Source organism: Leptodactylus fuscus, chromosome 1 (genome assembly GCF_031893055.1).
Source record: "Leptodactylus fuscus isolate aLepFus1 chromosome 1, aLepFus1.hap2, whole genome shotgun sequence".
In the NCBI taxonomy this organism is placed as follows: domain Eukaryota; kingdom Metazoa; phylum Chordata; class Amphibia; order Anura; family Leptodactylidae; genus Leptodactylus; species Leptodactylus fuscus.
In genome coordinates this window covers 159,540,955-159,559,713 of record NC_134265.1, presented here as the reverse complement: position 1 = coordinate 159,559,713, position 18,759 = coordinate 159,540,955, and the positions used below count along the sequence as shown (strand labels likewise).

The 18,759-nt window shown below is 39.8% G+C and overlaps 1 protein-coding gene across 1 annotated transcript in view; it reads right to left on the bottom strand.

Annotated features, from left to right (window-relative positions):
• The window catches only part of KDM4C (lysine demethylase 4C), a 282,851-nt gene that overhangs the window by 76,693 nt on the left and 187,399 nt on the right, over positions 1 to 18,759 (bottom strand). Inside the window, exons 13-16 of the mRNA XM_075278892.1 lie at positions 18,279 to 18,454; positions 15,233 to 15,446; positions 9,829 to 9,905; positions 1,027 to 1,082 (exon numbers count right to left, since the gene is read on the bottom strand). Coding sequence (XP_075134993.1) covers positions 1,027 to 1,082; positions 9,829 to 9,905; positions 15,233 to 15,446; positions 18,279 to 18,454 — 523 coding nt within the window. The remainder of the gene's footprint in view (positions 1 to 1,026; positions 1,083 to 9,828; positions 9,906 to 15,232; positions 15,447 to 18,278; positions 18,455 to 18,759) is intronic.

The following is an 18,759-nucleotide window of genomic DNA, read 5'->3' as shown; positions in this document are numbered from 1 at the left end:
TTATGTATATGGTAGATTAACCAGAGTCAGTTTATTTCTCTCTCTATTGAGAACACAAGTATGCTTTCCCAAACTAAGCATACATATGGTGAAGTCAAGAGAAATAATCATGAAAAACAAATCAAATACATCAGGTGATTTAATACATAATAAGGATCTTGCAGAAACCCATCCAAGACTAAAATTCATGCCAACACCAATGCACCCATAGACTGTAAAAGATACTGTACTGTGCAAAAGTTTTAGAGAAGTGTGGGAAGACAAAGGATATTCACACCAAATATTGATGTGATTTAGCTTTCTCTTTTGTTCCTTCACTTAATAGTTTATTTTTGTCAATGAACACTTCTATTTTTGAAAGGATTCTTACTTTGCAGCATTTTTCCACTCCAGCATAAAACATTTGCACGGTACTGTATATGCATGTCAAATGTGCATGCTTTGGGTAAAAGCTTGGCCAGTATTTGTTAGTAATCTTCAGCTCCACTGAAAAATGCAATCAACTTTGCTTTTCAATACAACTTCAAATTAAAAAAAAAAAAAAGCATATTTTGTTTCTAATGTCATTAGCTTACAAATGGTCCTATCAAACGTAATTGAGAAGCATAGTGTGACAAGACCAAGTAGGATTAACAATCTGAATTCCCTATCAGTATGTCTTTGAAGACTGGTAGGAAACCAGAATACGTAAAAGGAAAGTCACGCAACAAGCAGCAGTACTAAACCTAAAGGCTGCAGCCGCTAGAAGCAAAGATTTTCAAGGCAATTTTTAAAGCTATACGGATCTGTTAATATATGTAGCAGTATAAATGTTGGGCTACCCTTTTAAGGTAATTCAGGTTTCTCTGATAAGCTGCTAATACAGAAATCCTATGACTGATTTTAGGACCTATCCCAAATGTTGCTTTACTTCCGTTCGCACCATTTTGACAGACATGTTTGAAGAATGTCACAGTAACTCCATCAGAATCAAGGCAGGGTTGGAAATTTTTTTTTTTTAAAAAACCAGTATTACCAATGACTCACTTATTATCTGTTGTTTGCTTGAGAGCGCCCCCTCGTAAACTGCATAGACAACACTCCTAAAATGAGAAGGTTAAAAAAAAAAATTAATAAAAGGAATTGTACTTGTGAATGAAATGTGTGTTAAATGTGAAACTGTAAATCATAAAGCTGCCTACTAAGTTCATTATTTCTAGTAGAACAAATCGTTTTCTAATGGCTCTTTAACAAAACATCAGTTACGAAAAGTCAATACAGAACAGCTTTCAAAGTTCTCAGAAAAGAACAAATCTTTGCTTATATTTGACAAGCTTTGTGACACTGGATTTGTTTGTAATAACTTGTGAGCATGAAAGAACATTAGTCAATTCCAAAGATGAGCAATTAAAAGCACAATCCCAATTTTCGAATCTGCAAATATGTCAATGTTTAGTCCATGGCAATGACATTCTCATAAAATGTTTTCGACTGTATGTAAAATAATCATTCTATCTAGCAGTGTTTGGCCTTCACTAAACAGAAAACTATTAAAATAAATGCCATCAGTACAAGGTAAAAAGTGTATTGCATATTAGACAGATGGATTCTATTATCAAAAATGGGATGCTCTTTGATTTAGCAAGGGATAACACAGGATATAGTTCAGACAGTAAATAGTTTTTCTCAGCAAGAAAAAAAGTTTTCCTAGTTTTCACCAAATTCAGTTTTAAAAGAGGAACCAATAAAAAGACAAGGAGTTCAGTCCTCCAATTGAACAGAATATAAACTGTTTCTATAAAGAAGAAATCACAAATTTTATTTGATTTTAAATATTCTGTATTCCTAAAACTAGCAAGTGATACCAAGAAGAATAAGGTCTGAAATTCTTTATTCTTTCTTTTATTCTTCTTCTTTCTTTTTCCAGTGACGTCCTCCTGTCCTGGCTCTTCTCCGCCTCCATCTTCTGTTCTTCCGGCGGGTTGTGTTCCAATCCTGCGCGTGCGCAGTAGCGTTCCCTCCGGAGCGCTACTGTGCACGCACCGACGCCATTCTTGTTGTAGTTCTAAGTATCCCTTAGAACTACGCACGCATGCGCAGTATGCTCGCGAAATTCTTCACTCCGGAAGAAAAGAAGATGAAGGCGGAGAAGAGCCAGTACAGGAGGGTGTCGCTGTTAGAAGAAAGAGGAGGAAGGCGAGACCGAAGATGACGTCAGATCGTGCACGACCGCCCAGCGTGCATGCAAAGGTATGATTTACCTATATGTTTTTATAGTTTTATTTGAAAACAGGCAGGGGGTTTAAAATAAGATTAGCGATGCCTGAATAGCCTTTTTAAAGGCTATTCACGCATATGTGGGGCTCATACAGCATAATTTTGCTGATAGAGCCCCTTTAAAGCCATTGTACACTACAGTGAATGTGAGGTCTGAGGAGGATACACTGTAATTATATAGAAAATATTGGTGAAGCTCTACCACTACAAAACTGGTGTATATATAAATGTGCATAAGCTGTATATTTGCGCGGAGAGACTCTGGACTGTGGCACAGAGTCACATAGAATGAATGGTGAAAAAATATTTCTCCAGCAAAAATAGATAAAATATAACTTTTACTTTCAATTTTTAAAAACATACATAAACATGTACAAAAAAGTGGATCCATATAAAACCAGAAACAAGCTTACGCATTTCAGGACGTAGATTTCAATTCCTTAGTCATAGCTTCTGAACATACACTGACTAAACTGAATTTTGTACATGTTTATGTTAGTTTTCTACACCTGCACTATGGATTTATGAAAAAAAAATACATACAATTTTGACAACGCTTTAACAAGTGGAAAATATTCAAGACAGCTGACAGTCTTCCCAAGGGGCCATTCACACAGAGGAAAATGGTGAGGAATTTGGTGTGGAATTTCAGCGCCGAAAAAAAAAAGCCTCCGATTGACTTCAATGGGTTCCTTTTTCTCCTTTTTTTTTCAGCACTGAAATTAACCAAATTCATCACCATTTTCCTCCGTGTGAATGGACCCAAAAATAGACCTCCCAGCTATGTGAAACAATATTGTAAACAAGAGTGGGCCAAAATTCCACCAGAACATTAGATTTTGTGACCAAGCTTGGCTTCTGAATCCATCAGTATCACAATTCCCAAGACAGCGGTCAGAACTATTATTATGACAAGGTGGAAGTAGGTTCCTCTGAAGATCTATAGAATTCATGCAGTGTAATACACCGCTAGAAATCCGACAGTGCACTGAATTCAGCACACTATTGGCTTTCCCGTTCTGTGCCCCCGCTGAAGAGCTATTAGTGCTGTTACTGTAGCTCTTCAGTGTCAGAAGGGTGTTTCTGACAGTCTGTTAGGATCGCCCCTCCTCACGGTAGGGTCTATTGCGTTGTACAGTGAGAGGGGCGTTCATTACCACGCAGAGATGACGCTGAATAGTGAGGAACGCCTCCTACTCTGACAGTAGAGTATAGACAAGCATTGGGAAAGGTGTTCCTCACTGCGCAGCTTCGTTGCTAGGCAGTAAGGAACGCCCCCTCTCACAATACAGTGCAATAGACACTACTGTGAGGAGGCGCGTTCCAGACTGACTGTCAGAAACGCCCTTCTGACACTGAACAGCTACAGTAATGGCACCGATAGCTCTTCATCGAGGGCACAGAACGAAAAAGCCGATAGTGTGCTGAATTCAGCAGGATTTGGAGTTTATTTAAAACCTACAAGACGCATCTGAACAACAAAGGTACTGCTGGAAAAGCCTTATAAAGGCTACAATACATGGTGTTTAGTTAAAAATAGTTACTGCCGATGATAGAATCCCTTTAAACATATACCAAAATGCTTCCTTTCACTATGTTTATAGCAACCTTCCAGTCCAAAGACAAAATTTGAAATGTGATGGAGAAATATTACCTGCCATGGATCGACTACTTTAGGTCCCCACTGTGCAATCACATTGTGTATAACATATTATTACACAGACATGCGCTTACACGAGAGGAGTGTGGACTCTCCATCTATACACATGTATGTCTGCTTCAAACCAATGGTTTGAAAAACGTCTACTGGTGAACTAAACATCATGCCTATTACTCTGGATTGCCTAATAAATTTGAGTGCTGGATTTTTCTTAATAACATTACCTGGATAGCGATCCTATCCTTGTACCTACTTCTATTAATTTGGAGTACTGTGTAGAATACTTAAACACAATAACACATGGAGTAGTCCAAGAAGCTCTATGGCCATTTTGTTACAAGACAGAGGGGATGCTAAAACAGCGGATTAATAGCAAGGGGCAGCAGAAAGTGGCAGACAATATGTAACATTATTTATCCCTGAACCTTTTAAGTTCTACAAAACACAAAATAAAAGCTGTGTGTCATTATTTTCTTCTCTGAACTTTCCAAAACAGTAAGCGAAAAATGTACAGGAGATACATGTTAAGTCACAGCTGACACTTTCTGCTGTGCAGAAATAGAATTATGATCGGCTGACCTTGAGCAGATCCTGAAGTGAATGTTCTGATATACAACATATGATCATCTGCTACCATATTTCAAGCACACGCTGAATACCCATTGTGCTGTGCAGCTGCTGTGTAGTCTGTTCTTAGAATAATGAGAGCTGAGATCCGGCCATTATAGCACGCATTAGCTGAGAAAGGAATAGCAGCATACCTGTATTTTTGATTCTTTTGATGTCAAATGAAATGCCACGTTCCGTAAAATGTGTGAAAAATAAAACTCACATCACAACATAAAAATGTGGGTTAAAGATCTAGCTTATAAGCATACAAAGGCAAAAACTACATATGTCATTTCAGTATTACATTTTAGAGAACATTTTACAATTAATAGTAACCACATTAATAATTCATAAATCACTGATGGGTTGTCACTCTAATTACTAGGGTTCACTGAAGGAGTAACTAATAAAATATAACTTTTATTAAATTCAATTAAAATAGATTTAAAATAGTAGTCCAAAAGTAGCAGTTTGTGTAAAGGACAGAATGATCAGTGATAAGCCTGTAGATAAAGGCAAATAAGATACAAATATTGCTCTGTCCTACTGACACACTACCAGTAACCCCTTATGTACTGACAAGGGGATAATATACATGCCAGAAGCCTATGGATATCAGCTCTGACATAAACGCAGGATTAACAGGGACTGTGGGCATACAAGTGTCCCAATTAGACCACCCATGATAGGGAAAGACACAGCCTATCCTGCTCTAATACATAACGCTCCTCAACGCGTTTCCCTAACCCTATCTCGGGTTAATTCATCAGGAGGAGTAAGCTTCACAATGGTAGTGGATGGATGCGGTCAAAACCGCAGTTCCACTGCCCCGTATGGTAGGACAGGGTACTGGCATATACCAGTATGGAAGGAAAGGAAAGGAAATGGATAGGAATAAGGAGCTTGGTCCCTTTAAGGTAAAAGTTGAACGATGTGGGGGTGCAGAGTTTACTATTAATCCACTGTTTTAGCATCCCCTCTGTCTTGTAACAAAATGGCCATAGAGCTTCTTGGAGTACTCCATGTGTTATTGTGTTAAAGTATTCTACACAGTACTCCAAATTAATAGAGGTAAGTACCCAAATAGGATCCCCACCCATGTAATGTTATTAAGAAGAATCCAGCACTCAAATTTATTAGGCAATCCAGAGTAATAGGCATGATGTTTAGGTCACCAATAGACATTTTTCAAAACATTGGTTTGGAGCAGACATACATGTATATAGATGGAGAGTCCACACTCTTCTAGTGTAAGTGCTTGTCTACACAATATGATCGCATAGTGGAGACCTAAAGCAGTTGATCCATTTGGTTTAGTGTGGTATGGTTTTTGCTATGAAGACTCGCAGAAGACCATGCTGCAGAAAATCTCTGTTCATCTCATATGGCCACAGTCTTGGTGCTTTACATACATACATATAATCTTACTAAGACTAAATCCTTTTGAAACATATTTTATTTTAGTAAACCAATGCCAAGCTGTGATGCAGACTGCTTCCTTTTCATGTACTACCTAGCCAAGCACAGTACTTGCTATAATCATTGATTAGGAAGGACTGAAAAGGAATTTTTACATTGAAAACTCACATTTTGAGAGACTTTGGGAGGAATTTATCAAGCCCTGATGTCAAAGTCACCAAGAATAGTGTTGATTTTTTGCATATTATTTGCATTTTTGAATTTTAACATCTCAAGTCAGAAGTGTAGGCTTAAAGATCATCAAATTCATAGATTGTGCAACATTTTATATACATTTGGCATAAATTATGACAATACAGACTCAATACAAGTATCACCCTTTGTCTTTAATTGCAATGTATTGTGGACCCACTAGCTTTAACCCCTTCCCGCCGATGGCACTTTTTGACTTCCTGACCAAGTTCGATTTTTCAAAACTGACATGTGGCAATAACTTTGGAATACTTTAACTTACCAAAGTGATTTTGAGATTGTTTTCCCATAACACATTGTACTTCATGTTAGTAGTAAATTTTGGTTGTTATGTTTTGTGTTTAATTATGAAAAAATAGGAAATTTGGTGGAAATTTTGAAAAAGTTTGAAATGATGTGCATTGCATACAGATAGTCAGACCGCCAAAATTATATCATAAATCTCATGTCCCAGATCTCTGCTTTATGTCGGCATCAAACTTTAGTCACCCTTTTATTTTTTACGGACATTAGAAGGTTTACAAGTAAAACAACAATATTCAAAATTTTCAAGAAATTTCCAAACCCCTTTTTTTTTTTTTAAGGGACTAATCCAGTTATGAAGGGGTTTTGAAAGACCCTTGTATTAGAAACCCCCCATAAATCACCCCATTTTCAAAACTGCACCCCTTACATAAGCCAAAACAACATATACCAAGTATTAAAACCCTATAAGTCCTTAACAGGAATTAAGACAAAATGGAGGTGAAATTTACACATTTGATTTTATTTTACTAATATTTTCGTATAGCCCTAGAATTTGTACAGTCACAAGGGGTTAAAGGAGAAAACGTATCCCACAATTTGTTATGCACCCCACTTGTGGGTGTAAACGAATATATGGACGCACAGTAAGACGCAGAAGGGAAGGCGCGCCAAGGAGCTTTTAGAGGGCAGATCTGGCTGTGATCAGTTTCAGGAACCATGTCACATTTACAAAGCCCTTGAGGTGTAAAAACAGTGGAAACCTCTAGAAAGTGACCCCGTTTTGAAAACCGCACCCCTCAAAGAATTTATCAAGTGATGTAGTGAGCATTAGTAACCCCGAAGTGAATATGTAAGCTGTGCGGAGTAAATTGGGCACACCAAATCCCATTCTATTTTCCCACTAGCTCCTATGACACAGACGGGGAAGAGGGGCATTCTGGGGGATCAGCGCTGGTGTCTTCTCTCTCATAATCTCTAAATATGGGGGGTCCCCTGAAAATGCCCGCACAGCTTATACATTTCCTTCTAGTCGCAGCCACTTATGTCCTAATGATTTGGTGACTTTTGGGTTTTTGTCTTCAGATTGTACAAGCTAGATTTTTTTATTTTTATTTTCTGCCTGTAACTTATTGACTACATTTTATTAACTCTTTCTGGGTGGGTTGTAAAAGAAAACATCAATGCTGGCATTTCTTTTTAGCATTTCTTTTTTTTCCCACGCAGCGTACAGCACGTAAGTAACATGTTACCTTTATTCTGCGGGTCGGTACGGTTACGGCGATACCTCATTTATATTATTTTTTAATGCGTTGCTATTTCTGCAGAATAAAATTCAATTTAGGGGAAAAAAAATCTATTATTTTTGCATCGCCATCTTCTGAAAGGCATAACAATTTTATTTTTCGCTAGACAGAGCTGGTTGAGGGCTTATTTTTTGCGGGATGACCTCTGCTTTTTATTGGTACCATTTTGGTTTTCATCTGATTATTTGTGGCTGTTTATGTGAAAAGGGCCCACATTGTCGATATGGAGTTCTTGGTATCATTGTAACGGTTATGGTGTAACATTGTCCGAAACAGCAAAAAAAAATTTATTGAAAGCACAATTGACATATTTTTAAATAAAATTTTTGCATAAAACAAAATTGTGATTTTTTTTACCCAAATATGTTTTGGACTATTTTCTCTATAATTAGTATCGACGATCTGGGCCCTTTTCACGTAAACAGCCACATTTGATTACTTTTTATTGAACACTTTGTAAGGGAAAGGTGGTGAACAATCATTATTTTTGTGCGGTTTTCTATGGTTTTTTTCATGTCGTTTGCTGTTCGGGTTCAATAATATTTTAATTTTATTGTTCAGGTTTTTACAGACGCAGTGATACCAAATACGCAATGTTTTTATATGGGAAAAGGGATTTTTGGGGCTTTATTTTTAATTTATTTTAAACTTAAACTTTTTTTATTTTTTATAACTTTTTTTTTCTGTCCCCATGGGCTATTGAAGCAGTGATCTGCTGATCACTGCTTAACTACATGTACGCTGCAATACACGTGTATTGCAGTGTACAGGAAGCTATCAGCCCCGTGCAGACGCACAAGCTGACAGCCTCCATTTTGACAGGATCAACCAGGTACGTGGAGGGGACGGCATGGGGCAGACCTGGGGTCACTAATCAGATCCCGGGCTGCCCATTAGCAACGCCGGCACCCCCCGAACCGCCGCAGGGGGTGCCGATCGGGCGCAAAACATACCGAAACCCCTGAGATGCCGGCGGTCATGTTCTGACCGCGGGTGTTACAGAGCATTGTCTGCCGTATGTTACGGCTGACACCCGCAGGGCATGGTGCGCACATAGTTTCTGTGTGCGCACCATGCAGCCGTAGTACTACGGCGTTTGCGGGTTTTCCTTCCTTGCAGCGCCATACTATTACGGCAGATGTCGGGAAGGGGTTAAAGGTATGATGATGCTCAGCACAATGTCCTCCACAATGCACTAAAGCTATTTTCATATAGACTGTCCTGGTGACGGAATCCCTTTACTTAAACAGTTAGTGGCTTACAATGACTCCAAAGATAGTATTCATTTTAAAAGGAAAATATTTATTTGGCTATTATTGGATTAATTTTTTTGTTGCAGATTTTGCTGTGGATTTTTGAGCTAAAGCCAGGAGTGGAATAAGTAGAAGACAGAAGTATAAGAGCTTGCTATATCTTTCATATTCGTTTTGTAGTCAATCTTGGCTTTGACTAAAAAAAAAAATGCAGTCAAATCTGCAACAGAAACAACTTATCAATTGATCGGGTCTGACAGCTCAGACACCCACCACTCAGGAGAACCACATTCTGAATTGAGCGGTGCTGGAGACAGCCATAGGTACAGCACTTGTCTATCTCTGGTGTCCTGATTGAAATGACTGTTCAAACAATCAGACCTCCACCAATTGGCAAAGTATCCCCTATCCTGTGAATAGAGGATAACGTGCCAAGATGGGAGAACCCCTTTATTTTTCCCGTATGAGATTTTGTTAATTTGGAAACATAAAGACTCCTTGGCTTAGTAGGTATAAAAACTCTAAATTAAAAAATATATATATATTGCAACATCATATTTCATATTGTATTCAACAAAAGTCTGTAACAGTCTTCTCTCTAATATTCAGTAGCATGTCTCAGCAGCCTGCTATTATTGTAGATACAACAACCCTCATTAAACCATTTAGGGGAGTATGTTGTTAATCCAATAATTATTTGACTTTAGAGAAAGCATAACATTTCCATTTCTAAAATAGCAGGTTTGTAGTCAGTAGCTAGCTGTTGAATATCACTTGTTTCATGCTAGTCTGTCATGCTTAGAGTCTAAAAATAAATGATGCAACTTACTGCTGTCCAAACTCCAATTCTACATCGAGAACACATCCATCCATCATGAATTTCATGGGAAGGAACACCATAACAACCTGTAATGAGAGAACTCGGTTAATTAATGAATTCTGCCCCTTCTGGTCTCTGAATCTTCAAGAAACGCAGCGGTGTATGGAGCAAGAACACGACACGATTAAAGGGAAAATAACCACGACAGAATGTCCTTGACATTTGAGACAAATATCAAGCATTTTAGTTTCTTAAAAGGTTTTCCCCTATGAGATAGGAGAATAGATGAAACAATGGGAAGTTACAGTATATTAGAGAGGAAATATCAGTAAGATGACAGTGGGATAGTCCACAAACCTCTTTGGAAAAAAAAATTATAGCAGGCTACAGTTCATCACAATAAAATTAAGATTAAAATATATTCTTTATGAATAGTCTTTGAAATAAAACACAATGCAAGCTCAGAGCATAATAAGTAAACTTATCATAACTCGCCTGAGTCTACCTCCTATCCGCATTTTTCGGACCCCTTTATAGGTCTATGGGCTCTGCAGGTTTTCGCGGGTAAGCGCTTTTTTAAGCGGTTTGGATTTCTGTTTTTCCGGTCCCCAAGCGGACCCAAAGAAAGAAAACCAGGTTCAGGTTTCAAATGTGGGAACCCTGCGCTACTATGACCTCTAAACCAAACTCAATCTATGCTCAAATTCCACCTGTTCTACTAGAACTCTATTTTGCCTATACCACAGCCTGCCCTCTGGAGATTGCTTCTTTTCTCTGCTCCTTCCACCTCCCTACTGTTTCTCCTCCCAGACGGCTGCCTTTAAAGGGGTTTTCTGGCAAAAAAATATTTTTTTTATTTAAAAAAAAGAAAGATGTTAGCACTAATAATGGGTTAATAAGTACACCCATATACCTTTAGCAGTGTTTTGAGTGATATCTGGGTGTCTCTGGAGCGTCTTGCATCCTCCTGCATATGTGTAACTTCAGGCTGTGTAGTGTCATTTATTGAAGACAGAAAGTGAAACAAACCGGGAGGGAGGAATGTCATGCATGGCGTGGGCAACAACTGTTTCGCGCTAGCACAGGCGCTTTCTCAAGCCAAGTATGTGGCCTTTGCCGGAGCGAAACGGCTGTTGCCCACACCATGCATGTCATTCCGCCTTCCGGTTTGTTTTAATTTCTTTCTTCAATAAAGGATCAAGTTTTTAAGAAAAAAAAACTCCAGTTGGGTGAGTGCCCCCCAGTCTTCTTTCTTTCTTTTTTCTTTGAATACCTTAAAGAGGACCTTTCACGTTCTCGGGGCACATGCGGTGTAATACACCGCTAGAAAGCAGAAAATGCGCTGAAATTGGCTTTCCCGTTCTGAACCCCCGCTGAAGAGCTATCAGTGCCGTTACCGTAGCCAGGGTCGGTTTTAGACAAAATGGGGCCCTGGGCAAAATTAAAAGTGGGGCCCCAAATAATTAAATATTTTACATACAGTATAGTCACATTCTGTTAATTTGGTGTGCTGCAGTGCCTATCACTGGTACTTACAGGGATGTTCTTAAAGGGGTTGTCCCATCACAAGGATCCTATCTATACTACTTGTTAATTTGGATTTAAGACTTTTCCTAAATACACTGCTTCAGCAAAACTGCTTTGTTTGTCCACTATCTTACTTTATTCAATTCATTGTTGACACAGCCCTTGACTTATCTGCTCAAAAGTCAAGTGATGTAGCTGCCTGCTCTCAGGGGGGAGGGAGGAGGGGCTAATTGCACGGGAGCAAGCCTTTGTATCTAGCTATTCCTGTGTCTACACCATGTGACCTTCCTGGTCTCAGATAGGGGAGAGGAGCTGCTTTCATTTCTGAACTCGTCTTCTGTTCTCCCAGTTATCAGGCTAGCTAATTCAATTGTGTTCATTATGGCAGAGACAGGCAGTCTCTGTATGTAACACAGAATGGAGTTGCTCCTGCCTGTACTTCATGGTCCAATATTGTGCATATAGTGTTGTTTGAGGGCCTATGCGGTGGGCGGAGCTACACACTAATTTGGGGGCAGAGCTAAACGGCAGGTTGCATATGAAACCCCGCCCACCAAATGACACAAGAAACCAGGAAGAAAGAAGATTTTACAGCAGTGAAGACTGGTGAGTATGCGACGTGGGAATACCCCTTTAATGTCTTTTAAGTGGTTGATTGTAAATTTCTAAATTTTTATTTTTTTTGCTTAGGCAAACTAGTTGCTTCTGTGCCTTTTCTTTAAAGATCAGGTGCAGAAGCAACAAGGCATATGCCCTTCCCCACACTAAAAAATATTTATACACATACATACAGAGTTATCAAATAGGATGACTATACCAAGACTAAATACTGTCACATCACCCGCTGACCGCTATAACCAGGACTAAATACCATCATATCAGTCACTGACCGCTATACCAGGACTAAATACTGTCACGACAGCCACTGAGCACTATACAAGGACTAAATACTGTCATATTTGCCACTGATCATTACACCAGAACTAAATACTGTCATGCCAGCCGCTGATCGCTATACCAGGACTAAATACTGTCTCGTCACCCGCTATACCAGGATTAAATACTGTCACGTCAGCCACTGACCGCTATACCAGGACTAAATACTGTGATGCCAGCCACTTACTTCCAGATTCCCCTCTACCCACATAATACAATCCATAAATAGCTGTTTTTACTGTATAATGTTCCCCTCACAGCGCCAAACACCTCACGACTATCAGAGTTTCCTCCATTCCCCATATGAAGAACATAACCAGACCCCTTCTATTTGCAGATGTTCTCTCATAATGCCATCCAGGAATTAACCTCTTCCTGCCCTGCACTTTAATAGGACACTGCAGTAAGCAGGTTCTTCCTAGGAGTCATGTACTCTTCACTTGTGAGTGCCAACACCTTCCAATGCAGGTTGGACAATGGTCCTGGACAACCAGAGAACTGATGCAGGTGAAGTGTATGTAAAGAGAACCTTTCATGTCCTCAGAGATGTGCGTATTATATACTGCTAGAAAGCAGACTGAATTCAGGGCAGTCAGCTTTGCTGGTATTCGCCATGATGGAGATATTGGTACAGTTAGTTTCGGCACAGATATCTCTCCATTGTTGTAAAGGTGAGCCTTCTAGCCTAGCGGCATCACTGTGCGGTAGAAAACGCCCCTCTGAGAGTACAAGGCTATGGAGCAGTACAGTCAGGAGGGCGTTCCTCACAGCCCAGGAATGACACTGAGTTATAAGACCTGCTCTTCTGACAGTGGAGAGATATTGCTGCCGAAATTAATAGCACCAATATCTCCAGCACAGCGGCACATACCGTGAAAGCTGGCAGTGCAGTGAATTCAGAGCACTGCATCTTTCTAGTGGTATATAATACCATTCATCTCTGAGGACATGAAACGTCCACTTTAGGCTGAGGTCCGACGTTGCAAAAACGCAGCTATTTTTTGTTGCAGATTTTGCTATAAAACAATGTGGAAAAGAATAGCAGTGGATCACATTGGGTTTTTTCCCCACAGTATTTTTATTGAACTTTTGATGCATTTTCCCTGCACTTTCTCTCCCTATTAAATCTATGTGGAAATGCCTTGCCAAGGTTTTCTAAGCACACACATTTTAGAATTTACAGCTCTGTCACATCTGTTTTTTTCCTGCAATGTGTGTAAAAGGTAAATTGAATGAATTTCACTCATCTGTAAAACACATCGTTTTATTTTCTGCAGTAGCCCAAAACGCAGCTTTTTTTGTTGCAGATTTTCATTTTTCTGATCCATTGTCAGGGGTGGATTGAGCAGAAGGGAGAAATATAAGAAGATTCTAGATGTTTTAAATTCCTTTTGTAGCCAATTCTTGGCTTTGGCTCAAAAAATTGCAGCAAAATCTGAATAAAAAACCCTGCTATTCCACAACATGGGGCCTCAGCCTTAGGGGAGCAGCACACAACCAGCGACATACTGTCCCGTTCTGTAAATGAAACGGGGCAGAATGTTGCTGGGAGACAGGGAATCCTAACATCATAGATGACTATACTGCTAGGAGTGCCACTCTCAGCATGATGTTCAAGCCGGTAAATCTGGATGACACAAAAATAGCACGGATGTGGTTTTCACTGACCTATACGTTAAAAATAAATTGACATGGTTGCAAATGCAGACACATATAAGACACATATAGGCTGCTCCATAATTTGCAGCTCTTCAATTTGGCCCAGACACAAAAACAATGGCCATATGTACAGGACCATTAAAGTACTTACTTAAAATCCATACTTTTATCCACAGTTGTGGATAAAAAAGTATGGTCATGTGCATTACAATTTAGTAATTCTATGTGCCTCAGGCCCGATTCACATCTGCGTTCGGTAATCCATTCAGGGAGTCCGCATGGGGACCCCCCGAATGGACCACCAAACGCATTGACAAGTGGTGTGCAGAGAAACACACAGACTCCATAGACTATAATGGGGTCTGTGTGCTTTCCACGTGGTCTCTGTACGAGTCATGCGGAAAGGAAAGTAGATTGTGAAGTACTTTTCTGTCCGCATGTTCCATTTGGACACCGTGCGGAAAGCATGCAGACCCCATTATAGTCTATGGGGTCAATGTGCTTTCGCTGCACACCACATGGATTACCAAATGAAGATGTGAACCGGGCCTCATACTAATAGCAATTAACCCCCATCATGTCCTTCACATTAACCCCTGTGTACTTCACATAAGAGTTACTCATATGTAAGAGACATGAAGGTAATAATTAAGTATCTTCATTATTAGTACCCCCATATACAAGGCCGCACCTCTAATGAGGCGGTGGCCACAGGCGTCACTCCGGAGGGGGCGGCAGCCACGGCAATTAGATTTTTTTTTAATAAACTAGCGCAGGACAGGGACTCTCTGAAAACAAACAGAGTGGCCCTCTCCTGCTCTGGTTTAGACATCACGCCTCCTGCGCTGAGGCGCAGACGTTTTATTGCTGGGTGAAGTGAAGAGGTGTCCCCAGCAGGTAGCGGCCTATTTACCTACCTCCCCGGGATCCAAGGTTAATCCTAGCAGGCTTCAGGCCTGTATGGTAATGTCCCAGACGTCACGTGGTCTGGGACAATACCATACAGGCCCAAAGCCTGCACTAGCAGTACCATACAGGCCCCAAACCTGTGCTAGTAGTAACAGCCTGTATGGTAATGTCCCAGATGTGACAGGCCCAAAGGCTGCTAAAGTCCATGGGACAACGGCATCTAAACCTTAGCGACCGAATGCCAGGTTGTCCCAGAGCAGATGATCTCCAGGAATACCAGGTGTCGGACCCTCGGATAGGCCAGCAATATTAGAAAGTGGATAATCCCTTCAAAAAAAAAAAAAACAAACCCAAAAACTTTGCGTGTAGAATAACTACTTACTCGCATGAACCTGTACACAACATTTTGTGCAGGCAATGAGCTGACTTTTTCCATCGCCATCAATAAAGGAATTTGTGGGTGCATACTCTGTGTTCTCTTCACTGTATAAGAAGCACATTTCTGGAATCAGAGGTTTTGTTTTTGATTCTAGTGGCGGTATTTCACTTGACACAGTTTCCCAGTAAGATTGAACGTCATCATTATAGGTTTCCGACTAAAAAAGAGATTAAGTTTGAAATTAAAAATGAAATGTAAATGAAAATGAATAATTCCTGCATTAGATTATTATTTATTAATATATCTAGACTAGATCTCTCTATCTCGGCAGATTTTCACAGCTATTGGTGGGCAGAGGGCTAGCAAGGAAAGAATCCTGTGACAGCGTTTGTACAGGGGGCCCAGTAGCTTTACGTTATATACAGTCCTATGAAAAAGTTTGGGCACCCCTATTGATCTTAATCATTTTTAGTTCTAAATATTTTGGTGTTTGCAACAGCCATTTCAGTTTGATATACCTAATAACTGATGGACACAGTAATATTTCAGGATTGAAATAAGGTTTATTGTACTAACAGAAAGTGTGCAATATGCATTAAACCAAAATTTGACCAGTGCAAAAGTATGGGCACCTCAACAGAAAAGTGACATTAATATTTAGTAGATCCTCCTTTTGCAAAGATACCAGCCTCTAGTCGCTTCCTGTAGCTTTTATTCAGTTCCTGGATCCTGGATGAAGGTATTTTGGACCATTCCTCTTTACAAAACAATTCAAGTTCAGTTAAGTTTGATGGTCGCCGAGCATGGACAGCCCGCTTCAAATCATCCCACAGATGTTCAATGATATTCAGGTCTGGGGACTGGGATGGCCATTCCAGAACATTGTAATTGTTCCTCTGCATGAATGCCTGAGGATTTGGAGCGGTGTTTTGGATCATTGTCTTGCTGAAATATCTATCCCCGGCGTAACTTCAACTTCATCACTGATTCTTGAACATTATTCTCAAGAATCTGCTGATACTGAGTGGAATCCATGTGACCCTCAACTTTAACAAGATTCCCGGAGCCAGCATTGGCCACACAGCCCCAAAGCATGATGGAACCTCCACCAAATTTTACAGTGGGTAGCAAGTGTTTTTCTTGGAATGCTGTTCTTTTTTGGACGCCATGCATAACTCCTTTTTGTATGACCAAACAACTCAATCTTTGTTTCAACAGTCCACAGGCTTGTCCAAATGTGCTTTTACATACCTAAGGGGGCTCTGTTTGTGGCGTGGTTGCAGAAACAGCTTCTTTCTCATCAATCCCCCATACAGCTTCTCCTTGTGCAAAGTGCGCTGTATTGTTGACCAATGCACAGTGACACCATCTGCAGCAAGATGATGCTGCAGCTCTTTGGAGGTGGTCTGTGGATTATCCTTGACTGTTCTCACCATTCTTCTTCTCTGCCTTTCTGATATTTTTCTTGGCCTGCCACTTCTGGGCTTAACAAGAACTGTCCCTGTGGTCTTCCATTTCCTTACTATGTTCCTCACAGTGGAAACTGACAGGATAAATCTCTGAGACTACTTTTTGTATCCTTCCCATGAACAACTATGTTGAACAATCTTTGTTTTCAGATCATTTGAGAGCGGGCTGTCCATGCTCGGCGACCATCAAACTTAACTGAATTTGAATTGTTTTGTAAAGAGGAATGGTCCAAAATACCTTCATCCAGGATCTGATTAAAAGCTACAGGAAGCGACTAGAGGCAAAAAAAGGATCTACTAAATATTAATGTCACTTTTCTGTTGAGGTGCCCATACTTTTGCACCGGTCAAATTTTGGTTTAATGCATATTGCACATTTTCTGTTAGTACAATAAACCTCATTTCAATCCTGAAATATTACTGTGTGCATCAGTTATTAGATATATCAAACTGAAATGGCTGCTGCAAACACCAAAATATTTAGAACTAAAAATGATTAAAATTAATAGTGGTGCCCAAACTTTTTCATAGGACTGTACATACTTGATAATCAATGATATAGGCATCAAACTCACTGTACTCCCGGTCATGTGATATCTCTGGAATTTTACACATGTACTTGTGAAATACACACGACTGTAAATAGCCATCCCACAAGCAAGGGGGTAGCATCATAGCGTGGTTGGGGCGTGCCTACTTCAAGCATAGCTAGGTAGCCTACTGCTATTTTACACAGTGAAGCACCCCTCCTGTACTCTGTGGCCATTAAAAATAAAATTGCCTTCGGCTACATTCATCTGATTCCTGGCTTTGGCAGCTTCCCAGGGGCACATTATATTCACCGAAAGAGCAATTTATAAACCCAACCAAATAGTGGGAAATGATTGAGAAAGAGAATTCCTATGTATATATTCTCCTTTTTCTTGGTACTATTTTAGCTCATGTTACATGTAAAACTGAAAAACATTGGAGTAACTTGAGTTTGTGCAGAGGGTGCAGTCGCACCAGGGCCCAGGAGCCTCAGAGGCCCATAAGCACTGGCATCAGTATGGAGATCGCAGATTCCATCTGGCCCATAACCACACTAAGGTTGATTAAACTCCTTAGCAACCATAACCATCATTATCAAGAATTCACTGAAGGGATGTAACTGCACCCCCTAAACTACACCCCTGAATGCAATGTATCTAGGGACAGACATGCTTAGTAACAAAAAATTGAACAGTAAATTGGCTAGAAAGAAGACATCGAGTGGAAGGAAATTTAGAGAGGTTTTTCAGGCAGAAAGCAGTCGCACCTGTATTTCATAAGCATACTCTCTGATATAGGTTGACCGGATAGCCAAGATTTCTCTGCCATGAGCTGACTACATACTGTAGCTGTTCTGTTTTCACTATCAGCATTGTGATATAGAAAGCAGCAGATTGAATAGACATATAGTTTTTTTTTTGTTTTTTTTTTTATTTTAACTTTGCATTCTATTGACTCCATGGAAAATGAAGGAACTATAGGCTCAATAGAACATCGATATAACTAAATTTTAATAATCTGCAGTAAAAAAATAAATAAATGCAACTTGCCTTGTAGTAAGGAAAAAAAAGACTGCAGACAGCACAATATGGCTTCAGTTTGGAGACTGAGTCATTATACTCTCTTTCGGCTGCAAAACTGTGCACCTTGGACTGCCAGAGGTGAAGAAGAGGCTTTGCCCAAGGTTCAGTTTCTTCAGTTGTTTCACCAGGACACTCTTGAAATTCTGCGGCCCAAACAGAAAGATTAAAACTAAGTAACCATTAACATGATTGATTAATAAAAGAGGTACAGACTTTTCACAATGACAGACTTTAGGACTAACTGTTTTGCTGTAATGATATCCAGCTGAAATTCTTTGGTATTTCACTTATACCAAAGGCAAGAGGGAACTGCTGCTAAAACTGAACAGACCTGCAGATCAGTGTGGTTTTGTGTAAACTGGTTGCAGATAAAAGTAGTCTGACTGTTAATGGCTGGCACCAAGCTGATGTTTAGCTATTAAAAATCAAACTGCTTTTTGCTGCAGTT